Here is a 26,375-nt window from a genome sequence, read left to right as displayed (position 1 = left end):
AATGTGGAATATTGGTTTGTGCTATTGAGATGGAGTAGTAGAATTAGCATTGAGAGGTGGTTCAGACAAACTATAATTGGAATTTGGATTTTATTGAGAAAGATATTTCATTAGATTTTATTGTGGTTGACTGTGAGTGTTGGTGTGTTAATTCATTACAAAAAAAATGGCGCAAGATCTTGCTTGGTTGGAGATTATTCAATTTTTAGAACCGATTGATGTTTTAACTTCTCTCCTCACTGTTAATCGGAATATTCACAACTTGATTAGAAATTCCTGCATTGTTATTAGTGATGATATTTGTAAATTTTGTAATGGCGAGAAATCAGATTTAAATATTTCAATTTATCAAAACGCGGAAAATTCGAATAGTGATCATGTAAAATTAATTGGAAATGCAAAATATTTCATACGATTACACTTGTTAAAATTGGCTTTTAAATTGGGAAATCATGATCCGGAAAGAAATACAGAAGAAATTTCACAAATTCTCAATCCTAACGAGTTGGAATTGTTGAATTTCTATCGATTATTTTTTCCTAATTTTGAAATAGCTCACAAAGATCAAACAATTAATTATATGATTTTAGGAGATAGTGGTATTGGAAAATCAACTTTGGGAACTTTTATTCAACATGGAAAATTTAGGGAAAATGTTGGTATTGGGCCTTATTACTTTTCAAAAATATGTACAATTCCCAATGAGGAGAATCGTTGTAAGCATCAGATTTGGGAGACAAATGGAGTTGAAAGATTCTACTCCAAGAGTGAAATGATTGAAGATAAATGGCATCAAGAATATGATGTGAAATGTTTATTTGCATTTTCAATGGATCATGAATCGACATTCAACAAATTAGATGAATGGTTCTTAGCGGGTTTACAATCTAATAATACTGATACAGGAATAGTTTTAGGATTACATTCAGAAAAGAATTATTCTCACTACGAAAGAAAACCAGTATGCTTGAAAGATGCTGTACAGAAAGCGTATGAATATAGACGCTCAGTATTTGTGGAGATTGACTGTAAGAATTTCAAACATATTTATGTACCAGTGTGGTTCATTCAATTACAATTTACCTTCAATAGTTTTTTCGAAAAGGATGCAAATGAAGAGGAGATTAAAAATTGGTATTGCTCTCTTTTATAAAACAGGACTGAAACCAAATAGTTCTTTTCACTTCATACAGGCATAAATAAGATTATTTCGAATGTCAAGCAACATCATGAAAAGCTAAATCTGAAACATGACTTAAAAGATCTCTGTATTGAATCAAGTTGTAAATTTGTGCTCTACTCATAACTTTTGAAATGCTTCTTTACTTGTATATTTCTTGATTTGACACATTCCCAATTTTCGTGATAAACAGTCGAAGAAATCAAAAGAGTTCTTGAAAAGACCCAATAATCCCCCACATTTCAAATATTGTACAGTGAAAGTCCCTACAACTTACCCATATTAAATAAACTAAATCTATAATAGAAAAAAATGAATTCACTCGACATGTTAAAACTTAATAATTCCCTAATCCTTTCGGTTTTAAATAAGATTATTGAAAGTTAATAAGCTTGAAAAGAAACAAGAAGAAAGGGATAGAAAGCAAGATGAACGTGATAGAAAACAAGAAGAAAGAGATAGGAAACAAGAAGAATGGATTAAACAAATTCTGATGCTTCTTCAATCTTCTAAGGATAACGATAAGCAACTCGACAACCAAATGATTGTCCCATACACAAGAGAAAAGCGTTGCTATTGTGATTGCTGTGACCTCTTAAATATCACCCTACAATGAAAAAAATATCTGTAATTAAGATGTTTGGAAAACGGAATCATAGATGTATTTCAATATTATTTGAAGATAACGAACAAGATACTCAAGGGTCATTACTAACAATTTTGTTTTCCATCTCCGGAGTTTCAAAAAAGCATCTCCCAACATGAAAGCCGTAACATTGGAAATTCTTGAGATATTTTGCCTGCCTCAAAAAGCACTGAAAAAATCACCCGCCAACCAATAGCCGGCTACTTGAATTTAAAAAAAATGCAAAAACGTTTCCAGAACTTTGTTACTCGTCTTCGGAAGCCTTGCTCTGTTGATGTTCTTGCATGCTCAGGTTGTTATGGGACAAACCTCGAGGGATCATCTTGTTACTTCCTTGCCTGGTTATAATCAACCAATAACATTCAAGAGTTACACTGGCTATTTGAATGGAAATTCTACTCAACACCATTTGTTTTATTGGTTCATGGAATGTCAAGAAAATCCAGCTACAGCACCAGTGTAAGTTGTTTCAGTATTATCATCCTTTTGACAATGAATAGGGTTTTGTGGACAAATGGTGGCCCAGGTTGCTCTTCAATTGGTTAGTATTTTGTGAAAATTGTGAAAATTTAAAGTTTTAACAATGTCATCTAATGACTATTTCAACAATAGACGGAATGGTATCGGAACATGGACCTTTTGTTGTGTTAGCTGATGGTAAAACTGTTGTTAGCAATCCATTTGCTTGGAATAAGAGAGTTAACATTATTTATTTGGAACAACCAATTGGTGTTGTAAGTTTTTGTTACATAGAGAGTTTGTTCATGATTTAAACAACTAAATAGGGTTATAGTTATAGTGACAATACTGCTGATTATATGTCTATCACCGATATTACTGCTGCCAATGATATGAATGGAGCCATGAGAGATTTCTTCTCTAGATTCCCACAATATGTCAAGAATCCATTCTTTATTTCTGGAGAATCATATGGTGGAGTTTATGTTCCATCTGCTGCTTACAGAATTTTACAAGGAAATCAACAAGGTGAATTACCAAAGATTAACTTGCAAGGTATGTTTCTGATTTCAATTTATACTAATATAATTTCATGCAGGTATTTTGGTTGGTAATGGTGTTACTGATGGTGAAGAAGATGCCAACTCTGTTCCTCTCTTCTATAAGGAACACAGTTTGATTACCATTGAAGATTACAATGCTGGTTTTGTTAGTTGCAAGGGTAATTTTTATGCTAATCAAAACAGTGCTGATTGTTCTGCATTCTTGTCAAAAGTTTATGCTTCCTTGACCCATTTGAATCCATATTACATTTATGACTCGTAAGTTATCCAAGTAATTTGATATCAATATTAACGTGAACAATGTTATTGAAAATGTTTGAAAATTCATGAAAATTGAATTGTTGGAATTATTATTGGAATTTATTATTGGAATTTTCTCATCTTTTGGTCAACAAAATATTTAGCTGCACATGGTTGGGTGATAACGGTTTAAACATGCCAAAGCGTTCTATCAACTCTAAGAATCATCCACTCTTCCAACTTCACACTCACAGAGCTACATCAAGAAGATCTAGTTTCTCTATTGTTGGTGACGAAAGTGATTCACCTTGTGTTCCAGATCACTCTGTCATTTCCTATTTCAATACTCCAGCTGTTAGATCAGCCATTGGTGCTACTCATATTGGTAATCCAAATGGATGGCAAGTTTGTTCAACCTTCATTAATTACACCACCATCTATACTACCATGTTGCCATTCTATACCAAGTTGCTTCCTCAAATTAGAATTCTTGTTTATTCTGGTGATGTTGATACTGTTTTGAATACTTTGGGTACTCAAGCTGGTATTATATTATTATTTTGATTATGAAAATCACCAAAAAAAAAAAAAAAAAAATTAGGAAAGAAGAAAAAACTTGTAAAAAAAAGAAAATTAATGATCATAATGATGAAACTCTTTCGGAAATAGATGAAGTAATAATTCTAACGATACAAAAGCAATTAGATGAAGAACAAGCATCTTCATCAATTAGGAAGGGAAGAAGACAATTAGATTATACACTATGTGAGGTTCATGATGATGTTCCGTATACTTTTCATTGTCATCCGATTGAAATTGATAGAAAGACTAAACTTCCTATTAATATGGCCAATTTAATATCAAGGTAATTAATTTAAATAATTATTTAATATTAATTTTGATATTACAATTATAGTGAGGATATGATCGGAGTTGTACAAGATCACATCGATAATGTGGGATATCTATCAAATTGTCAAGGAAAATTACTATTTGATATTCTATTGTGTCCAGTTGGAATATTCGTCTATAGTGCCACAAATGCCATCATTGAAAAGTGGATTGAAATGGAAGAGGCAATGCCTTACAATCAAAAGAATAGGAAATTAATGAAATTATTGGATCCATTATCAGATTGTTCGAATAATGAAAATTTTGAAAAACAATTGAAACACTTAATACATACTACACTCAATGAGGATAATCCATTCTGGGCAACTGAGGAAAATGCATTAATGAATGAAGGGTTTAATGCATATATTGGAAGTTGGTACTATTTGAATAATAATCAAGGAGTTTTTGCTACAGAAATTATTCCAAAGTTTAGATATTTGGGTTATCAATTTTGGTGGAAAGATGAAGTGGATAATCTTACTTTAAAAAATAGCAATAGAAAATCAAACAAGGTTCAAGATGTTTCAGATGATGAAGAGGTCCAAGCATCTTTGGCAGAAGGTATGAAACTACCTAAACAATTGGAATGGTTTAAAAGTGAGGAGTTTCTTTCTATTGATTATAAGAGTCATTCTCTGGTGAAGGATTATGTGCAAGATATGAAAAATCTTGGATTTTACGTTGAATTTTTTAATTGGAATAGTTCTGTTTTGGAATTTAATTATCCATGAATTTAAAAACTATTTCTCAGTGCAATTTCAACAAAATTGCCACCAACTTGCAACAATCTTTATAGTGGTATGAATGATAATTGGTTCTGGAAAGCAATGCATCTACAAAACGTTCTAGAACACATTGCTCGAAAGGAAATGATTAATAGTGATTGGAATCTTATTCAAAAACCTTGTTGAAAACGAGCATTCATATCTGCACTTCACATATTAGTCAACAATGTTAGTGTTGCTATTACCCATTTATTTGATTATTTGCCTTTTATTCATCATTATCGCTCCAGAACTCCAACACTTACGAAATAATTGCGCAATAAGAATTTGTGCAAAAACAAAGCCGCAACACTTTCATAACAAAAATATACTTGTGCGTTCATTACAGTAGCTTTAAAAATGTCGGAAGGAATATTAGAGGAGGGAATTAATCATGGCCACTATGCGAAAAAGAAAAAGACCAAACTTGCTGCAACAGATGATGAAGAAATGATTGAAGTTGTGGACATGAATAATGATAAACCAATTGTTGCTACTGCTGCTAATGGTGAAGGAGGAAATTCATCTGAACAAATGATGACGCATAGAATTGGTTCCAGTCCAAATTTTAATCCAATTTCAGTTCCCAAGGTAAATGTGTCGTATGTGGAACATGCTACAAGGGATTGGCAATCAAATTTTAAGCAATTTCCACTGATTGATACATCCAATATTGAAAAGAAGAAGGTAGTTGAGTTTTACGAAAAGCAAAATGAAATGGTTGATGAGTATGCAAAACTATACAAGTCAAAATTGGAACATGCAGATGAAACAACCAGTGAAGGTGATTTAACAGGAAGATCTGTTGTTATGAATGAAGATGCATTCAAACAGGAAGAACAAGTTTCACCTGCAATGAAACGATTGGAATATTGGTGCATTCACTTGTCATTTTGGACTAATGTTTGCTTATTTGTGTTGAAATGTTCTGCGAGTGTCTTGTCAGTTTCCCTTTCAGTTATTACGTCTACAATTGATTCAGCTCTCGATTTATTGTCTGGTTTGATTATTTATATTACTTCATTGTACAGAAGAAGAAAGAACAATACCCAATTGGAAGAAACAGATTGGAACCAATTGGATTTGTTATCTTTGCAACTTGCATGTGTACAGCAAGTTTACAAATTATCAAGGAAGGTATATCTCAAATTGTAACAGGTCTCATTACTGGCGATGTTTACAATAATAATAGCTCTGCTGATTCCAATGCTGAGGTTGAATGGATGTTTGGAATTATGATTCCAAAATATCTCTCCTCAATTTTCTATTGGTATGGTATTGGTGTCTTGTTGGCAACTATTCTCATCAAATTGGCTCTCCATTTGGTTTGCAGAAGAGTCAAACATTCACCATCTGTAATTGCCTACGCATTCGATCATAGAAATGATGTCTTATCGAACAGCTTGTTACTTGTTTCATTATTCTTGAGTACTTACTTGTGGTGGTTAGATTCTATTGGTGCAGTTCTTTTGAGTACTTATATTATTAAGAGTTGGATTCAGGAATCATTGGAACACATTACAAAACTGGTTGGCTTGACTGCAGACAAGGAATATATTCAAAAATTAACATTTATGGCCTTGAATCATAGTCCTTTAATTACACAAGTTGATTCAGTAATGGCCTACTACTCTGGAGCTAACATGATTGTTGAGATTGATGTTGTCCTTCCAAAGGAAACTCCACTCTTGGACTCTCACGATGTTGGTGAATCATTGCAAAAGAAGATTGAATCATTACCAGATGTTGAAAGATGTTATGTACATTTAGATTATGAATTTGAACACACCAAAGATTATGAACATGTAATTAAGGACTAATTCAAGATGTTCGAAATCTTCATTATCATACTATTGAAAAATATATGATTGTAAATAAAACGCTCTCAATTATTTATTATTATTTTTATTTGAATAATTCCAAGAATGATTGTACAGATTTTGACAAGATTAATGAAACATGAGAAGGTTCTGTTGGATTCTTTGGTGAAATATGTTTGATTGGAAAGATTGCCTTCTCCACCACTCTGTGGAATGCTTTCACTCTTTCCAGAGGTGATAAATAAGCATGTACTCCTCTACACATCAAGGTATGCCAATAACAAATGGTAATGAAAGGTAGCTCGCCACTCATTTCCAAACTCAATGGAAGATCTTTCATTTTATCTTCCTTTCTGAGAGAGTCGATATATTTTTCGGCAGTAGTTCTGAAATTTGGTTGGAATAGTGTGGCATTTTGACAGACGAATGCCAAACGACACATGTCGTGTTGCAGAACTTGATAAACATTCTTGGCACTATTCTTGAAATGTTTTTTCAATCGCTTACATTGTTCCTTAACTGTTTCAACACGTGACAGCTTGTCATTTTGATTAAAATCAAGAAAATTCTTGAAAATTCTCATTATTAAAGCATCCCAAACTGACATGTCATTTGAAAATGCAGACATTTCCATATCTACATCATTTCCATGATCTGTCTCATCAAACGAATCTCTATTCGATTCTCTTCCAACCACCAATTGCCTCAAAACATCACAAACATACTCTCTCCAATGATAACTATTGACCTCCTCATCTTGATCCCTTCCTAAACAAGGTGAATCATCTCCATGATGCTCAGATTTCTCAGAAAGAATTGTTTCCACACTTCTCATGTCCATGCAAGTTGTGGTCAACTCCTTCTGGACACAACCTCTCAAAACCACATCCAATAAAAAGGCCAAAACCATCATTGAATCGCATCTGTCATTCTCCTCATCGTATTGGAAATACATTTCTGAAAGGACTGATACCTGTTGTGGAACTATTCTCCTGCTCATTGGAGCTCTTCCTTTAATATTGGAAAATCTATCATTATTCGAATGATGTGAAAAATTGGAAACATGATGAGTAGGTGAAGATGGAGAACGTGATCTCGTAATGTGCTCCTCCTCATCTAACACATACTTGTACAGATGTGTTGGAATTCTCATATTTATCGAACCATTCACCTCATAACAGGAATAGTTTGTGATGAAATTGGTGATTAAATGGATTTGCTGTTCTATGGTTAGTTTTGAAAAGACATTCTCGTAGGAGAACATTCTATTGAGTAGAGTACATGGTTGGGAAGAGAATGGTTTAGTTTCCTGATCGGATTTTGATGAAGATTTGAAGGTTCTGGCTTGAAGTGCCAAGTTTCCACAGAATTCGTCCCAATTTTCGAATATTTCATGACCAAGCTTGAGTAAGAGTTGGGAAAGTGTTGGATTAGTTTGTGTTTTGAAGGAATATTGGTCTAGATTGACTGTTCGTTCTTCCTTTCGTTTAGAATATCTTGGAGTACTAGACGAAAGTATGTTTAAAGGTGATTGTGGAGAATTTCCCATAGATTGACCTCTTCGATCATGAGTAGGCAATCGGATAGATTGTATTCTTGTTGGTTCACTTTCTGATCTATTGTGATGCATACTTTCTAATAAACTATTGTTTCGAATAAATGTAATGTTGTTTTTTTGTATTGTGTATTGTTGGAGACTTTAAAACATTTCAAAAGGAAACTAAGTGATTGCTTTTGATGCTGGTCAGCCAACTAAGTCATGCATTTTCATGCCCAGTCACTTGTCAGTATTCCAAATTAGGATCAAGGTGATTTTATTTGGCGTTTGCAAACTGACATAACTTTATGAAAATAAAATCAAGAAACACATCACCCTGAATCAGAGAAACATAAAAATGGGCTTTTATTCAAAGATACATTCATGGAGATGAGGTAGAAATGTCTCTAAAACCTATTCGAAAGAGATGATATATTTATTAGAAACCTGTAAAAATTGAGAAGGAGAACAATAAAGGCTCGAGAAAGAAAGATCCAACATCAAATACTGTGGGTCCAAAAACAAATGGGTGGCTAATTTCGAATTCATCTAAGTCAACTAGTAGCTCATTATAGAACTTGCATTTCTTATTTATTTGGAAAGTAACTTTTGCATCTGACATATACCTTCCTAATCTATTCGAACCGATAACAATGTTATATTTCAGTGTGGAATTGGTAGATTGACTTGCCATTGTGTTAAAAAGATGGCAAGCTTTCGTCGAGAATCATCTTTATCCGTGATTCTTTTCACAACTAATCATTGAACTATTACTGTACAGTTCGCTGTTGTATAATACCCATCTATTAAGCTATTATCTGTAGATTGGTCACTTTTAAGTTCTTAACGTGACACCAACAAAGTCAACTTCAACAATTTAATTTGATAACAATTTATAGATGTTGCTTATCAGAATAGACAGCATAATATTCTCCAGTGGCACTATCCAAATATTCAGTCACAAAATACAATTGTTTCCTTTCACTTTCATCGACTTGATATTCCATCTCTAACTTCCACTGTTTCATATCATTATCCAAATCTGTCAATTCCTCTTCAGTGGCTTGATCATACTCCTCAAAACCTTCATCATTAATTCCAGCATACTTGTAATAGTAGTAATTGTCATCTATTTGGCCTTTCATCACTCTGAACCAACCACCATTCACCAATGAAGATCTGACAAAGGTTGTGATTTCATCATCGGGCGTTTGAATTTGCCACTCTAAATAATTAGCAATTAATTTCTCATCAAAAGCTGCACTTTGAATGGCCTCTGATTCCATTTCATTGTTATTTCCCTGCTCATCAACTGGTGTTTTAAAGTAATAATAACAAGCCTTCTTAATATCTTGTTCAATATCATCATCATCAGCACTCAAACCAAAATCTAAGGCTCTCAATTCAATAAGTAAATTTCCCTTCGGACCAATCTTGATAGTATGCTTGGTTACTTCTCCCTTCTTTAATCCACTCAGAACAATACTAGCCTTTCCCATCTTATCATCCTTTGTTAACTTATCATAATCAAACATTTGTAATTTTAATTTGGTAGCGGAGGTGGTAGCCTCTCCCTTATTTTCAAAGGTAAAGAGGAAGGTTTCATTATAGATCGGATCTAAAGTATTCTTCTTAATGGTGGTTTGATGTTTGCACTTGCCAATCTTCATCACAACGTAGGGATCACTTTTGGCGCCAATTCCAACATCCATCTTGGGTAAATTTACGCCCTTAATTACGTGAACTTCAAGTTGTGGCATTTCTTTTGTTTTGTTTTTTGATTGTTTTTGTTGGTTATTTCGGTTAGATTATGATATAAAGAGACTGAATATTTGAAGGGTTAGATTGAGGTTTTTATTAAGTTGTGGTGAGTTTGTTATTTGAGTTATAAAGTTAGTGAGTTCAACATGGTTAGATTAGTTAGGTTTCTTATTCTTTTTGTGATAATAAATGATAAAAGAAAGGTGGATAAGGAAGTGAAGGTTTCACAATCTTGACAGAATCTCCAACTTCTTGACTTGACATGCAAAGTTTGATATTTGGCAAGTACAAGTCAGCTGTACAAATAGTTGGACGTTCCCTAGTCGGATCAAATGCAGAACTCAAAGATTTGATTGGATGTGAACTTTCATTCTTTTCATCAACTTTGAAAAATGAAATAATTTCACGTCTTGCATGTGATTTATATCCTTTCGGATATTGATAATTTTGTTCTGTGGAATTTCTATATTTGGAAAGGAAATAAACATGTCTGGAACTGTACTTTTTGAATGGTTCACTAATTCTATCTTCAAATGATTGATTGACATTGTCTTCTGTGGTTGTTGTTGTTGAAGAATTCTTTTTACATTCCTTTTGAATTTGTGAAATTTCATCCTTAATCAAGTAATTCAACACCTTATCATCTTGGAGAGCTAAATTTTGAGGAAGATAATTAGCGAATTGACCTTCAGCTCTTGTCCTATCGTAAAGTTTAATTCTCTCGATGGATTTTGCAAAGGTAGTCCTTTCTTTTGAGCTATCCCAATTGTTACAATAGTACAATTTGAGAACATTCTTTTCAGTGTGGGCATAGTCGATAATGATACTAATCTTGTCTCCTGAGAGGAAGAGTTGGGAATCTTCCATATTCTCAAGCATGGAGAGACAGAGCATATCAGGAGAGGTGTATTCTTTTGGATTGAATGGTGAATGAACATTGGACAAGTTGAGTGAAATGTTTTGAGCCATATTGAGAGAGTTTCTGCAAATGTTCTTCAATGGAGAGGTTGTGTCATCAAAGCTGGTGAAGGAATAGTCCATATTGTGAGCTGTTGGATCTTGATGCTCCTTAAAGAAACAATCTGTATCTGGCATGATACCTATGGCTAATCTTGAAGAAATTGAACTAAACTTGCATTCACATTCTATATAGTACAAGTTACCAGGAGTGAATGAATTGGATGAAATGGCACATAATGAATCTTTTTTGGAACCTGTATTCAACAAGCTCTTGAATTCATCCTTATATTCAATCAAGTGTCCAAGATGACTTGAGTTGAGTTTTGACTTTTTGGAACTTCTCTTAATTTTCAAATCATTTTGAGAAATCTTGAATACTGAATGCACAAAATCTGGATGAATTTCCCATCTGGCAGAAAATTCATTGTAATATCTGTAAATATTCTGCCACATGTCAATTTGTTCCTTATCATCATGTGATTGATCAACTTTTTGACAGAAAGAATCCCAACTTCTCAAGTCAATCCTGTTACAAACCTCACATAAACTTTGCCAGAATGAAACCCTTTCGAATAACTCTTCATAGAAATATCGTTTCGTAAAACAAAGTGAAAATACACCAAAAGATCGAGTTGCTTCCTTTTTAGAATAGAGCAACTTTTTGAGAGCCTTCTTTTGTTTGCTATTAATCGCTTCAATCTTATTCTTTCCATTCATTGAAAGTTTAGCTCTCTTTCTAATTTCTAATAATTGACTATACGAATCTCTATAATATTCCTTAACAATTTCCAAGTTAGATGGCAAAAAGCTAATGATATACCCCAATACATCTGGCGACAAATCATCCAATGATTTCTCCCCTTCTCTTCTCTTATGAAAATATTGAGCATTTGGTGATGGAGACAATTCTTCTAAATTTCCCTGACTCATTGAATGACAACTACTGTCATAAGATGTAATACTTAATCTCTGATCATCTGGTGCTTTTAAATTGGGAAGAGTGAGAAATGAACCAGTACCATTCTTTTGTAAATTAGGTTGACTTGTTTTTGGACTAGTCACGTCATCAGTCATCTTGTTTATATTATGCAGAGAGTTGGAAAATTTGTTTGGTTTCTTCTTTTTCTGATTGTCATCCTTCTCATTCCTCAATGCTTTGAAAAAACCTCCAAAACTCTTTTCGGCTCGTTTCAAAATTCCATCATCGAATTGACCTTGAGATTTGGAAATTTGTTTACTCATGGAAGGTTCGGAACCAACAGTTAGTAATTTCGGATCATGAAGTGCACTTTCGATAGTTGCTTCTTCTAATTCGGTTTTTGAATTTGCCATGTCTTGATTTGATTTACCAGTGCTGCCACCTGTCGTTGATTTTGATGGCAGCAAGGAATGTTTAGAGAGGAATGTTTTCATTTTTTTTAAATTAATTTAACTGTTTGAGTTGAGGGAAACTTGCTGAGAGAGATTTTTGACATGTGCTGAAGGTTTTTCACCATCTCTGGTATCTTCAAAGAAGAGGGGCCGTTATTCAACCTAACGTCAGATCAGATTGTGAATTAAATACAATTTTATTTACCTCCTGGTTCATTTTCCTTTTGTTTGTTCATCCATCAATATATTGAATCGGTTTAAGGAAAACGAAACACACAATCACTATAAAAAAATACACAATTTTAAGGATTGATGAAACTTTCAGAGTTATACTCGACCAATCCAATGGAAACTTTTATATGTGAATGACTCAGTTGATGACAGTGTCATCTGTTAAGAAGTCCCACTCAAATGATCTAAAAGTATCCAACAATTCATACCCTCTCGATCAATCTATTCAGAGAGAGAAGAAAAGTGTCATAGAACAATCAAATAATCGTCGCTAAAAGGTAGTGTAAAAATTCTCAAACACAGAAAATGATTCAGAAGCAGAAATAGAAAGACCTCTGATTATTTACAGATGATTCAAGCCACGATCATTTCACAACACTCTATATGTGATCTAAATCCATTAAGGTGAGACGCACAATCCAAAAATGAATTATTCATGAAAGAGAATCCACCACAATATATTCTGTGTATTCCTGTGGTGGAGAATGAATATTCTTAATATTCTGTAGTTCTGTGGTGGAGTATCTTTCAAAAGTGAGAAAAAAAATGTTTAAAGATACTCCTCATCAATATCTCTAACCAACAACAGCGATGAAACCCAGCAGTGAAAATCTTTTTTTTGCCTTTCAATTGTGATATCAATTTGTTATTGTTGGGAAAATATTACTATTTCTTTGACCTTAATTGATTTTCAAAAATAATCAAAGGGGAAAAAGAGTTTGGTGTATTGATTTGGATTGTTCTCGTTTCAGCGAGTCTTCCACATTATCACTACAAGCATTTGTACAAGCAAATGACGAACTTGGTTACTAATGGCCGACGAACAAAATTATTCAAGTCAAATTTCCCTGAATAATTGTGCACAGCATGTGTCTCTTCAGTTTTTTCCTTGAGGAAAACTAAGGAAAAGAAAGACTCTTGGAATTGTTCTTAAAAAATAGTTTCTTAACAAAACCTTAGAGTTCACAACTGCGTATTTCTTGTGGGTTTGACTCAGCACAAAAAGTCAAATTAGGGTTGAAATACGGTGTTATAAGACGCACGGTGCGAATCTGCCATTTCTGCGATGTACGTTCAAACGCGGTGGTGCATGTTGTTCTATTAAGGTGAAAAGCACAACCCATAATGCATTTAAGCAAAATTCGATATCCTTAATTAGAAATTTTGTGGACAAGGAACGAATCTACCATTTCTTTAATCCTAGAGAAGCTTTCAGTTGAGAAAAAACCTTAAAAAATGTTTAACAACAATACCTCATCATCAATATCTCAAAACAACAACAGTGATGAACCAAGTGAAAATAACATGCAAATCTTGCTTCAATTATATGCTTTACAGCAACAACAGGAACAAATGTTGGCTCATCGACAATATCAACAAGAACAGCAGGAACAACAATGGATGCTGAGGCAGAATAGCACAAACGAACATGTAGAAGGCCTTATTTGTGTTGAAAATACCAAAGCGTCAGTTCAGCAACAACATGCTGTTGATGAATCTTCTACATCCAAGACAAAACCCATGATGAGAATAGTTCTTTCAGAAAAGAATGGAATTTCGAAATGTGAAATTATTGAAACATCCCAAGAAATCATGCATGATGTACATGTAAGTAGTTCGACATGTGTACATGTATTCTTTACCTTAACAGAAACATCATGTTTCGCAACATGCATCAACATCTACCAATTTTTCACATGAACAAAAAATTATTAAGCCTGCCAAAATCAAATCGAGAAATAATCAAAACATCATGTCCAGAGTTCGATCAGTATCATCTACATCATCTTCATCAAGTTCTAGTACATCAAGTTCAAAAATCATAGTAGATCAGACCCAAAAGTTAAATGAAAACGAAAATGGAATTAAACTCTCTGTTGTAACAATGGATTCTTACAGGGAGGAAATGAAAAAGAACTTGAATAGACCTAAACGTGGAAGAGGAAGACCCAGGAAGAATTAAATATTCAATTTCATTTGTTTGAATATTATAAATGTCAATGTTCGAGTATACTTATTTGAAGATGATATTCTAGATTTAGAGATATATAATAGAATGGTAAAACTATCCTCTTCATTAGGAATATCTCTTTGTTGATTGGTATGGTAACCATTCTCCTCACTCTTAAAACCATCAACACGATTAAAAACCTAATCCATAACAAAAAAATGTCCAATAATTACAATTGCATGCAACAGCAAGAGGCAGACAGTGAATTGTTTTTTTCACTGTTGAAGATTTACATTTCGCTTATTAACAGATCAGATGAAAACACGTCAAGTGAAATATCCAATCAAGTTTGTAGCTCTCCAACTTTTCTAAGCTATCATACCTCTTCTAATCAACAAATGGTAGCTCAAACTGAATTCATTCCACACTCAGAAGTTTCAAATTTCAATTCTCCTTCTCCCATCACTTCGATATCTATTAATCCAGTTCAAGGACAATTTTCATTAGATCAATTCCCCTCTTGTTTAAATACTAATCATGTCGTTCAAACCACTCCATCTAATGAAAACAAACAAGAAATAATATTACCAGTTCCCATGTACAGAAAAGACAGTTTAATTTCCAAACCAACCAAGACCGCAAGTCAAAAAAGAGCCAGAAAATCATCTTTCCCTCCACCTCCCCTTATAATTCAATCACCGACAAATAGCTCATCAACCTACTCTCAAAATATTTCAACATTAAACGGAAACTTGCAGCTTGTGAATCACACCATGGAATCCTACAGGGAAGAGCAATTGATGAATAGTCTGAAACCCAAGAGAAGTAGAGGCAGACCTAGAAAGTATTAATTGTTGGTGATTTATTGAGTCTGTTGATTGGACTCGTAACTCACCAACTCTGCAACTGATGTCAATATTTGTCTCTTCAATTCCTTGTAATCAGGATCGGAATAATCTATTGGTTCTTTACCTTGTCTATTATTCAAAAGTTGAGCAATTTCCTTTTCCATTTCCTGATTTTCCCTCAATTTTTCAATCCAATATCCCAACAATGGAGCAATCACCTTTGGTTTTAGATCAATTTCGTGGCCCAGATCCACAGTTCCCTTTTTACAAATATCACAAATCTCGCAAATAAACTTTTCCATTTTTGGTACAGCCTTCACAATTGAAACCATCTTTTGGAGGGAGGCCACAAGTCCACTCACGTCTGAGATGTTTAGAATTTTACAAACTTCTTGAATAATATCCTTGTAGATAGAGAGATCTTTCTGATCTTCTTTCTCGAAAGAGGTTTGGAGAGAGACATTGTCAGTGGTTTTCTTCTTTTTTGAGGAGGCTTCCTCTTTAGTGTTAGACCATTTCCCTCCGGGTATAGAAAGGACTGCAGACTTGTCTGTAGTTTTTTTCAATTCTGTCAGTTCCTTGTTCTTCATAATAAGCTCCTTTCTAATTAGTTCGCTCCTTTGTCTGAGATTCTCAAAGTCTTCAGCGTGAGGTCTTCCTTTTAGCTCATTCAAAAGTCTGGAATTCTCCTCTTCAAGATTTGCTATCACTCTTTGGTTCTGATTCGATAGTGCACTTAGTTTTTGTTGAACGGCATTAAATTCGGCCTCCAACTTGGAATATCGTTCTCGTTCCATCCTCGTTTGAGCGATTAATTTTTTGATTTGCTCCTCATTCTTATGAACAATTTCTGAGCCATTTTGATTTTGCACTTCACTTTCATTGAGTCTCTGTATCTCGGTTTTAAGGAATGCAACTTCTCTCTTCAGTTGTGTTCTCTGCTCTTCATACATTGAAATGATATCAATTTCTTTCAAGTCTGTTTTAGTTGTAGGCTTTCTCTTATTGGCTTGACTGAATATATTCATCGCATTAATTCGCTTAGTTTCTTCTTTTGATACAATTTGGTAAAGTTTCTTTTTCAAATCATTAATCTCCTCATCTTTGACTGTAATGCTTGACTCGTATTGCGAAACTTTGGAGGTCATTCCTTCAACCATCTTTTTTAGTTGAGAAATTTCCTTCTCATTCTTATTGCTACTAACTTGATTGTTATCCTTGAATGCTTTCAATTCATTGTCCTTCTTTTCCAGTTGAACCTTGTATTGATTACAAACTTCATTGGCCTTTTCCACCTGTTGCTTTAATTTCAACATGGTTTTGGTAAATTCTTGTTGATTCTTAGATTGTAATTCAATGGTTTTAGTTTTTCTTTCCATATCTTCTAACATCATTTGGAATGTTTCTTTGATTCCTATCGTATTGAAATGATATTATTAAAATATTGTTTGGTTGCACGATTGTTGTGAACTTACTCTTTACAATATCAGTTTCCCCTAAAAAGCCAGCATATCCACTTGACCTTAACAATTGAGAAATTGGTTCAAGTTTCATCTCTATTATATTATTAACGTTGGTCTCCTCATAAATAGTTGAGATGTTTGAAATTTCCACTTCTTTTTCTGGCAGAATGTTTTGCTCTCTGAACTCTAAATTGTGATTCATGTTATTATTAATTATAGAGGAGAGTGAAGGAGTAGACGGTGCACTTAAGAGTTCTGGTCTTTTAGATTCACCCTTTTTCAATGATATTTCCCCTTGATCCAAGTTGTTATAATTTGCATCATACTTGTCAAAGAGATGATCCTCTCTCGATGAATGAACAGGTTTCACAGTATCGCTATTGTGAGAAATACTATCCAAATATTCATACTTTTCTATAATTTCCTCAATCTTTTTACTTGGAGTACTTTCTCGTGTTGTTGCAGGTGAGGAGGTTGATGATCTTGTTTCAATAGACAATTCATTTGCATCTGGAAGCATTCTGGTTGTTATGATATTTTCCTGTTGAGGAAGAAAGAATTGAGATGATTGTTGTTTAGGGCTTTCCGTTCTGTTAGTGTTGGTTTCCGAGATTTTTGACTTGTCCAATTTCATTAGAAGTGATTTCAATCTCTCTTCTGCTTCTTCATCAGTGATGAAAGATGAAGATTCCTTATTGGTGGTGCTCATATCATTTGTTCCTTCTCCTTCTTGTTGAAGAAGAGAACTATTGTTAGAAAGAGATGCATATTCTTCTCCAATATTATCCAATGGTGTTGTTGTTTGATTTCCAAGACGAGGTGTGGCATTATCTGACTCGAGAAGCTTTTCAATCTCCTTAGATAGACCAGCAAAGTCTTCTCCTTTGATGAACTGTTCCACCTTATCCTGTGAATATTCATATGAATTTGTTTGAAGGAGTGTTTCATCCTCATCCTCATTGTTTTCCTTATTATTTCTGTTAGGTCTCATTGTCTGCATCATAACATCCTCTCCCAAGTATTCATCTCCATAATCAGATAAATTATCATCAAATGATGGATCAACCGTCCCCGAATGAATTGAATTATCCCTTACTTGTGATAAACCTGCTGTTGTATTCAGGAAGGATGAAATTTGCCGAGCCTCTTCCTCATCATTATTACTATTATCATTACTAGAACCCGAATATTGACGATCAACTCCCATCATATTTAAATCGTCATCACCAAAAGAGTCATCATTTGCAAACATATTCTCAGTAATATTCGAGGTGCTGCTCAAAGTGTTGTATTGAGGGCGGTGTTCTCGTTCCATTTTTTTTCAGTTTGTATTTTTGTATTTTCATAGTGTTCTTATTTAAACTAACACATGTAGTGGGCTTCATGAGAAAGATATATACTTCCAAAACTTGCTGAAATTAATTTTTTGTTAGAAAGTTAATCAGTCTACGATCCCTTAATAACAGATTTGGAAATAGTGAAAATTTATGAAACCGTTAGAACAATTTTGAAAAAAACTTTTAATTAAAATCTTTAAAAAAAATCCAACAACATCATGCTCGTCATTGTTGGCTCGACCAATCCAGTTAAAGTTGGCTGCACCAAAGAAGCCTTTATCAAAGTCTATCCAGACAACACGTCCATAGAATTTCGTTCTCTCTCTGTTCCATCTGGTGTTGATGCCCAACCAAAATCCAACAAGGAAACTCTTCACGGAGCCACAACAAGAGCACTCAATGTACAGAAAGCCTTTCTCGAGCAAGAAACATCATCTACTGATGTAGCCACCCACACTGATGGTATCTATTTTGTTGGTATCGAGGGAGGAATAGAATTTGAGAGTGAGACTCGAGTTGCTTCCTCTGCTTTCACTGTTGTTGTTGAAAACAAGACTGGTTATGTATCATCGGCACAAACATCGAGCTTTTATTTACCACCAGAGATTATTCTTCTCATCAAGGAGGGCAAGGAATTGGGAGAAGCTAATGATATTGTCTTTAAAAAGCACAATTCAAAGCAACAAACAGGTGCTGTAGGGTTGTTGACGAGAGAGATTGTTACGAGAGCTGCCTATTACGAACAGGCTCTTGTGTTGGCTTTGATTCCATTCAATAATAGAGAGATGTATCAATTGGATAATTGAATGTGTGTTCTTGGCACGTTCCGTCATCAAATTTAATTCGGTTTTAAAACATTGTGTTGTGATTACAACATTCCAATAAGAGATGCAGAATGGATTGGTAAATTCCTTTCCATGCCTGTTTTTTGAATAAGACATGATTTTTCTTCTTGATGAATTTGTTGAAAAGTGTTGATTGCACACCATCAGTTGAGTTAGAAACAACTTGTGGGATGAAAAATAACAAAGCTCGGAAACTTTAGGAAATTGGTAGGAGGCTAGTTGGATAACATTCTGGTTACAAAATCATGTCAAGAAATATTCATTTCTAACATTTAAATCTCTTTCTAGCCATAAATAATTAAAAGTGTTAGGAATGATTGGAAATTGAAATCCTTCAATGTAGATGCTTGGTCTAGCATTGTCAATGTTGATTAATTTCTCCTTTCTTGTTGGTGAAACCTTCAAATAAACTAGTTTCGGCCAAAATGATGAATTTTTCAATAATTCCACAAATGAATCTCCACAAAACGAAATATCAAGCACCTCCACAGATGGAAATATTCTGGCAAGTTGCAACAAGACTGTACTATCCAAATAGTAATTAAAATGAAATTTCAACTCAATCACATGTGGACAAACAGGAATGCCATCAAATTTGCTATTTTCAGGAATTTGGAGAACTACCCTTTTTAAATTTGTGCATAAATGCAATTCAGATAGATTAGTCAAAGTACCAATGGTTGTCTCTAAAGTAGTCGCATAGAGCTCGAGAATTGACGTTTTGTCCATTTCATAAAAGTCTTTCAAATTTGGAGCTACTAGCTTTAAACTATTTTCAAATCGATCAAATTTCACATGAGTAGAGAATCTATAATTATTTCCAATATCCAAATAATGTAGATTGGGCAATGGTCTTGATCCTAATTGAAAATCATCGACCAATTGAGGAGCAATACTTGCATAATGAAGACACCTACGAATTCTCAAATATTTAAGCTTTTCAAATTGATCCAAGTGTTTAAATACCTTTCCACTAATCATTGGAGTTGGTCTTATATCTAAGTATTCCATTTCTTTTTGTCGTGTTAAAAAATCAACAAGTGCATCATCAGTAATTCTACTATACTCAGACTGAATGGTCATTCTTCTCAGTTTTGGACACATTTCAGATACAAATTTCAAAAACTCATCTTTTGGTGTTGCTTCACATGCATAATGCAATGTTTCCAAGTTTGGACAAAATTTCAACAAGTCAAACATGAATTGTGGGTCTTCTTCAAATGAATCCACATCTAAATGTTTAAGATTATTCATTAGAGGTACATGAATGTAATTTTCATCAAATGTATCATCAGAATAGAGATGTGTGGTTTTTTTAGAGTTTTCGTCAACTTGAATTTGACAACTTTCTAAATTTCTGCATTTTGCAAGAATTTTGTAAAGAGTTTGAACTCCATACTCTGAATATTCAATAATTAATTCCAAATTTTTCAATTCGTAACCTATAGGAATGTCCTTAATTTGTTTCTTAAGGAAAATTCTTTCAAATGATAGAATTTCCTTCTTTGGAAGACAAACAGTTTCGACAGTCAATTCATCCAAATGTCCCAAACTCTTTCTAATATCCAATAAATGGTATAACTGTTCAAAATGAATACCATTAAATAAAAAACCATGACTCAATTCAGTTAATGATCCATTTCTCAAACTAATCTCTTTAAACACTTCATAAACTTGTTTAAAATTATTCGAATCAACATGCATCTTTTTCTTCATTCTCAACATTTTAGTAATTGAAAACCTTCCTCCCAATCCCTTCTCAATCAATAATCTTGCCATCCTCCTCACATATCCACAAATCCATCCATAATTGGCTTTCCTAGTCATGGCCAACATGAGAATGCTTCCAATCGGAAGAAATTCCAACACAATCATCCATTCATCCTTCAATCTCAACCATCCACCATCAAATTCATCACTTTCTTCCGATAGAAGAATTAATAAATCAGAATTTTCTTTTCGTTTCTTCTTTTTTCTTTCAAACAAGTGAAAATCTTCTTCATCATGACTAACAGCAGTAAATGATGAAGATTTAACAGTAGTAGCATAATCTTGCTGTTGTTCTTCAAGAACAGATAGAACATGATCTTTTGCTGTTGTTTGTTCCTGCATTTTTTTTTGAACTGTCTGTGAGAATCCCTCAGAAGAGAGAGATGAACTGTAATGCATCCACTATTTAATACTAAGGGAATGATGACAAATTGTTTTATTTTAGAGCTCATCCTTATTAGAATTATCAGAATGTAAAGAAGAAGATTCTGGACGAGAGTGAACGATTGGAAGATGGAGAGAGGCACTGTGAAGGAAGAGCTCACTGGAAAGATCAGATTCATTCTCAAAAATCTTAAAGTTAATCTTATCGAATGAGAAGAGGGAAAGCTTGAGAGAGTGACCCTTCTTGACAGTGTAGGAAACAGCTGGGAAGTATAATTGAATGGTGGTCTTTTGGTTTGGTTCTAAATATTGACGATCCTCCACGTAGAAGGTATGATGTGGAACTACATCAATGAGTCCACTGGTATTTCTGTGTAAATTCAATTTACGATGGACGAGTCTCAATTGAGTATCCATGACAAAGTTAACAGTTCCCTTGGTGTCAACTTCTTGCAAATAGGCAAAAATCAATCCATCACGATTGTTGGCAGATAATTCAACAGTGAGGTGAGGATAACCAGTAATTTCCAAATCTTCACTCAATGGTTGTGAGATATAATTGAGCTTTCCATTGGAGAATTGAGGAGAGGACAAGGTTGCAGAGTATTTGGTAGCTTTTTGGAAGAGTGAAGTTAACATATTCCACTTACAGTCAATGAGTGTTTCTTCCTCCATATTAAGCTTTAAAACATGATTCAATTCAGTCTTCTCGGATACGAGGGCTCCAGCATTACTCAAATGTAAAACCTTCTCTTCAGCTTTTGGTGGCCAACTGTCAACTGAGAACCACTTTTCAGATCCAATAGAATAGTAGTGAACTTGTTTTTCATTTTCGAGTCCAAGATCTTCCTCCAATCCTAAATGATGATCAAAGAATCTCATAATTTCCTCAAAGGCATCAAAACATGGTGTGGTGGTTTCTGAGTAAGGTGAGTTGATTACCTTGAGACCGTGATTGTAAGGTCCCATAATCAATCTGCTGTCCTTGTGATATAAAGAGTAGAATCTTTTTACAACACTATTCAAAACCATACTTTCATAATAGCCACCAAATACTAATATTGGAATTCTCTTCTTATTATCAGCAATGACTCTCATTGGTCCATCTCTTTCCATTTCATAGGTGAACTTGTCTGTGGTAACAATCTTATTGATACCTTTTTCAAGATGATGAACAACATCCAACATGTCAGTAGAGTCCTTGTGTGATTCAATGGCTTTTCTCATAGTTTCCAAATCATTGGAATCCACAGGGTTAACACCACCGAGGAGAAGTTTAGCCAACTTGTCCATAATCTTTTCCTTGAGTGTTTCTGGAGCACAACCAGCACACAAATCAGATCTAGTAATCATCTCTCCAGACTCGACAGTTTGTGTAAATTTCAAATAATAATCAATAAATGACTTTTGATAAATACCACCAGGATAGATTGTATCCCTATAGATATCGAATGGTCCTGAAATTGAAGAAACAGCAACCAAAGCTGGATGATTCAAAGAGGTCAAGAAATCAGTGACCATGCCATCATACGAAATACCAGTAGAAACAATCTTTCCATTACTGAACTTTTGTTTGGTAATCCAATCGAGAACTTCCTTGAAATCTTGAACTTCATCTCTGTGGAAATCGTATAATCTCTTTCCGAAACTAACACCAGAACCTCTTTTGATACTATGTTAATAAGTTATATTATATGTAAAACATACCTAGTATCGCAACTAACAATGGCATATCCACGAGCCAAGAATTTTGGGAATGGAATTCCATTAATACTAATCTTATCTCCAACAAGATAATTAAATGGCCAATTCACCTTGTAAGATCTGTAATATCTGGTCACGTGCAACAATGTTGGCAATCTGTGATTTTCATTAACAGCCCTGTATGGCAAATATAAATCACAGGCAATCTTTACACCATCCCTCATTGTCAAATATTCCGATCGAGTGGTGGTGCCATCATTTTCATATCTCATCCTTGGAAAGTAGTGTTTGGAACGATAGGAGGGACAATCCTTCTGTCCATTCAATCCTCCTATCATGAACATTAATCCAACAATGGCCAATAAACATAATGACAGTAACTTGTTTCTTTGATACTTCATCTCTATATTGTGCAAGTGGAAGGAATTTTTTCTAATTGATTATTAATATTTGTCCTCTTTCTCATCATGTATGTTGATGAATGCAATGTACGAGGACTTGTCGTACAGCAAATTGATAATAATGTGCGAAGAAGAGAGATTCTTGGTGCATCATCAAGGATGAATAGAACAAATAGAGATCGGAAATGTCGTAAGATAATGAGTTGAATAATACTATAGCTCGTCATGGTTGTAAATACATTAATATTTACAAAAGTTGATTAGAAACAACACGTTTGTGAATGGATTTTTTAGGGCTGCTTAATGATTGAGAGTTTGTTGCTTCTTTAGCTTTCTTTAGGTCGTGTTCTATTTGCTCGGAAATGATGACTTCTTTGAGATCTTCTTTCGATTGACAGTATTGTCTGTTTGGGTAGGCAGTTTTGGTCAATTTGTGCCATGTTTTGGTTGAGAGGGTATTATTGTCAAGTTTCATAGAGACATCCTTAGTGAGTCCTTCTTCATTCCACACAACTCCATCTCGATATTCTTGCCAACTTCTCAGTTTTTCTAATAAATGTTTACTCAATCCATGTTGTTTCAATTCTTCTCCAACATCTTCTCTCACGATCCTATTGAAAATTGCTTGAATGAGTAATTGCAAAAAGTGTTCATCTGCAAAATGTAAAACTCCAACTATTTTGGCAGCTCTTTTAGGTTTGAGTGGTGCAATTTGACCTTCCTTGAATAATTTAGTAATAATAGTGAGACATGCTGCATACTTGACTTCTTCAATGTCCATCAAAATTGAGCAAAGTACAATATCAAACAGTTCATCCATACTCCCAGCAATTTTCTTTCCTAGATAGAGAAATTCGATAATATTTAACAGTGCATTCTTATTTACATAGTGAAATTTGTTTCCAAATTTAAATACTGGTTGAGTCGCTGTTGGTTTGACGAGAGATCTCAGATAAGGACTAAAGGAAAGTACAACAGCAGAGTGACATTCCAAATCGACCTCAGTTTTCGATTCCACATCATAAACTCTAAATTTACAATCAAGCATGTGATTCTTCTTGTAGTTTTCCACAAAATGTTGATGAAGTAGAGTATCCCTAGATTTTGATAAAGTACTGACTTGATTAATCATGTACTGTTCTGCAGATGCTAGAGGTCTAACAGTGGGAGAAAATCCAAAACACAGAGGACCATCATACTGATAAATCATTGCAGTTTCAGGTTCTGCAACCATTTTCTCCAACATTATTTTGGATTGAAGAAGTGATGGAGCTCTCATCAAGTTTAAATCTCCATTAGGCATCCTAGCAAGAAATATATTCATACTATTATTATTGTTATTATTATTATTATTGTTAATGAAGGAAGTAGTATTCGATCTTCCATCATCAGATGTTACTTCCAATAATCTCTCCGAATATCTTTCAAAATTGTTATAAGTTGTCTCATCGAATGGTTCGATTTGATCGTGTTGTGAGTGACCATTCAGATTGGTGAGAAGTGGCTTACTTGTTGGACTATCATCGGATTCATCCTTCACCACTTTTCGTTTCTTCTTTGGTTCCTCTTCCTTTTTAACAACTGTTTGTACTATTGATGATGAAGATGATGTTTGACTTGATGAATTTTTCTTGTTGTTTGATTTTCCACTCGCTGATGATTTTGATGATGGAGATTTTGAAGATTTTGATGATGTTTTAGAGTCGGATTCCTTCATACCTCTTTTAAAATTCACTGGAATACATTCCTTCTTCTTATCCTTACATCTTTTGCATGGAAAAATTCCGTCCTGCAGAGATGAACATTTGGAGTGCCCTTTACGGCAATTTGTGCATCTAATTTTATTTGATTGTTGTTCCTTTTGCTGTTCCTCTTCTTCTTCTTCTTCGTCCGATGATGATGATGCCAAATCAATGACGAGAGCAACAGGATCGTCCCTCTTTGTTCTTTTCATTTTTTTTTGAGTTGAAATTTATGTTTTTTTTTGATTTTTTTGTAACGGCTATTTTGGAAATTGAGATGATTTTGAGATGAAGTTTGAAGGGAAGGAAGTGGATTTGAGATTGGAATGAGATAGAGTGGATATTGGAGAATAGTTTGATTGTGTTTAATCACGTTTTCACGTTTTGAAATTCAATAAGAAAAAAAATATGACAACTGGAAACTTTCCTAATGCACTAACAATCATTCTCAAAGGGTTGATCTGTACAAGTCCTTTGGCTTTTATTGTTATTTACTTGCTGGCTTGTAAAATTGTTGATTTTTCACTCGTGACACTTGTTGACAAGATTGTGGCTTCGTTGTTTGTTGACATTTTGCAAACTGTTATTGGTTTTTCAATACTGATAGGAATAGTATTCACTTCTCTGTTCTTTATAGAACTGTATTGCAAAGATAGAATCATTTACTTGACAATTCACTTTATTGGAAGTTTCTTTTTTGGAGCTTCTCTTTGTTTGTTTGCTTTCTACATGTTTTTCAATGGAAAGTTGGAAGATGATCAATCTAAATGGTTATTCAGCTTGTTGGCAATTTATTCATTTGTTGTATTAGTATTAGATTTGATTAGAACTTTCAAACAAACGTCAGTTTTCAATGTCAGTGCAGATGTCACCAAATTTTCATGGAAGATTTTAAAGCAATCGATTGGATTAGTAATATTTGGCTTGTTTATGCAAGTAATATTGGTTTTATTGGTATTTTCAATCTTCAATTCACAAGCAGACAAGTTCGTCCTTTACAGTGAAATATTACTGACCTTTCTATTAATGGAAATCATGACTAATATTGTTCATATCACAATTTCAGAGTTAATATTTATGGAGGTGTTTGATTCTAGAAGATGGTTCTCCCCCTTTCATTTATTTTTTAACAATTTCTTGTACAAAGGAATTGAGTTGACCATTTTTTCAATTTTCACAACAGTTCATCATTTGATCATTGTTCTCAGAGATTTGTGTGTCATTTCTGTATCAATTAGTTTTCCAATTATTGCATTCTGTTCCAAAGTTATGGATGTAATTGACAAGAGATCAACCAAAACGATTACTCGAACTGAAAAAACTTATTATTATGAGAAATCGGAAACTTTTAGAGAAACTAATATGGATCCAGTATCTCTAACTCTGGGAATATTGTGCATTATCTTGATAATTGCATTTTCCTTATTATTTGGAATTGGATGTCTGCTATTTGTCATTTGTTGTTTAATTTTACTCTTGACAAGTCGCTCACTACTTGTTCACA

At 33.9% G+C, this 26,375-nt stretch overlaps 11 protein-coding genes across 11 annotated transcripts; 5 read left to right on the top strand and 6 right to left on the bottom strand.

The window, feature by feature from the left end:
• Positions 1-166: 166 nt before the first annotated feature.
• NAEGRDRAFT_71933 (uncharacterized protein) lies at positions 167-1,153 on the top strand (the record flags this gene model as incomplete). The annotated part of the gene is made up of 1 exon (XM_002672886.1): positions 167-1,153. The coding sequence occupies one exon, from the start codon at positions 167-169 to the stop codon at positions 1,151-1,153; it is 987 nt and encodes a 328-aa protein (XP_002672932.1).
• A 924-nt stretch (positions 1,154-2,077) lies between these two features.
• Positions 2,078-4,713, top strand: NAEGRDRAFT_81067 (virulence-related protein Nf314; the record flags this gene model as incomplete). Its single annotated transcript, XM_002672885.1, has 8 exons — positions 2,078-2,285; positions 2,327-2,367; positions 2,439-2,560; positions 2,612-2,840; positions 2,884-3,106; positions 3,253-3,632; positions 3,758-3,953; positions 4,005-4,713. Exons 1-8 carry the CDS (start codon positions 2,101-2,103, stop codon positions 4,711-4,713), a joined length of 2,085 nt encoding a protein of 694 aa, XP_002672931.1. The 5' UTR covers positions 2,078-2,100.
• Positions 4,714-5,106: 393 nt separating this feature from the next.
• NAEGRDRAFT_71931 (uncharacterized protein) lies at positions 5,107-6,566 on the top strand (the record flags this gene model as incomplete). The annotated part of the gene is made up of 2 exons (XM_002672884.1): positions 5,107-5,851; positions 5,905-6,566. 2 exons carry the CDS (start codon positions 5,107-5,109, stop codon positions 6,564-6,566), a joined length of 1,407 nt encoding a protein of 468 aa, XP_002672930.1.
• A 50-nt stretch (positions 6,567-6,616) lies between these two features.
• On the bottom strand, positions 6,617-8,196 carry NAEGRDRAFT_81066 (uncharacterized protein; the record flags this gene model as incomplete). Its single annotated transcript, XM_002672815.1, has 1 exon — positions 6,617-8,196. The coding sequence occupies one exon, from the start codon at positions 8,194-8,196 to the stop codon at positions 6,652-6,654; it is 1,545 nt and encodes a 514-aa protein (XP_002672861.1). The 3' UTR covers positions 6,617-6,651.
• An 800-nt stretch (positions 8,197-8,996) lies between these two features.
• NAEGRDRAFT_71929 (uncharacterized protein) lies at positions 8,997-9,863 on the bottom strand (the record flags this gene model as incomplete). Its single annotated transcript, XM_002672814.1, has 1 exon — positions 8,997-9,863. One exon carries the CDS (start codon positions 9,861-9,863, stop codon positions 8,997-8,999), a length of 867 nt encoding a protein of 288 aa, XP_002672860.1.
• An 80-nt stretch (positions 9,864-9,943) lies between these two features.
• On the bottom strand, positions 9,944-12,237 carry NAEGRDRAFT_81065 (uncharacterized protein; the record flags this gene model as incomplete). The annotated part of the gene is made up of 2 exons (XM_002672813.1): positions 9,944-9,991; positions 10,014-12,237. The coding sequence occupies one exon, from the start codon at positions 12,235-12,237 to the stop codon at positions 10,033-10,035; it is 2,205 nt and encodes a 734-aa protein (XP_002672859.1). The 3' UTR covers positions 9,944-9,991; positions 10,014-10,032.
• Positions 12,238-13,662: 1,425 nt separating this feature from the next.
• On the top strand, positions 13,663-14,389 carry NAEGRDRAFT_71927 (uncharacterized protein; the record flags this gene model as incomplete). Its single annotated transcript, XM_002672883.1, has 2 exons — positions 13,663-14,034; positions 14,078-14,389. 2 exons carry the CDS (start codon positions 13,663-13,665, stop codon positions 14,387-14,389), a joined length of 684 nt encoding a protein of 227 aa, XP_002672929.1.
• Positions 14,390-18,243: 3,854 nt separating this feature from the next.
• NAEGRDRAFT_71925 (uncharacterized protein) lies at positions 18,244-18,831 on the top strand (the record flags this gene model as incomplete). The annotated part of the gene is made up of 1 exon (XM_002672882.1): positions 18,244-18,831. The coding sequence occupies one exon, from the start codon at positions 18,244-18,246 to the stop codon at positions 18,829-18,831; it is 588 nt and encodes a 195-aa protein (XP_002672928.1).
• A 282-nt stretch (positions 18,832-19,113) lies between these two features.
• NAEGRDRAFT_71924 (uncharacterized protein) lies at positions 19,114-20,982 on the bottom strand (the record flags this gene model as incomplete). The annotated part of the gene is made up of 1 exon (XM_002672812.1): positions 19,114-20,982. The coding sequence occupies one exon, from the start codon at positions 20,980-20,982 to the stop codon at positions 19,114-19,116; it is 1,869 nt and encodes a 622-aa protein (XP_002672858.1).
• A 72-nt stretch (positions 20,983-21,054) lies between these two features.
• On the bottom strand, positions 21,055-23,132 carry NAEGRDRAFT_81064 (uncharacterized protein). The gene is made up of 2 exons (XM_002672811.1): positions 22,732-23,132; positions 21,055-22,687 (listed from the first exon to the last, which is right to left on the bottom strand). The coding sequence occupies exons 1-2, from the start codon at positions 23,127-23,129 to the stop codon at positions 21,082-21,084; spliced, it is 2,004 nt and encodes a 667-aa protein (XP_002672857.1). The 5' UTR covers positions 23,130-23,132; the 3' UTR covers positions 21,055-21,081.
• Positions 23,133-23,362: 230 nt separating this feature from the next.
• Positions 23,363-25,083, bottom strand: NAEGRDRAFT_59091 (uncharacterized protein; the record flags this gene model as incomplete). Its single annotated transcript, XM_002672810.1, has 1 exon — positions 23,363-25,083. The coding sequence occupies one exon, from the start codon at positions 25,081-25,083 to the stop codon at positions 23,377-23,379; it is 1,707 nt and encodes a 568-aa protein (XP_002672856.1). The 3' UTR covers positions 23,363-23,376.
• Positions 25,084-26,375: the final 1,292 nt, after the last annotated feature.

This window comes from Naegleria gruberi (genome assembly GCF_000004985.1).
Source record: "Naegleria gruberi genomic scaffold NAEGRscaffold_50, whole genome shotgun sequence".
NCBI classification, from domain to species: domain Eukaryota; phylum Heterolobosea; class Eutetramitea; order Acrasida; family Naegleriidae; genus Naegleria; species Naegleria gruberi.
This window is presented reverse-complemented; position numbering and strand designations above follow the sequence as displayed.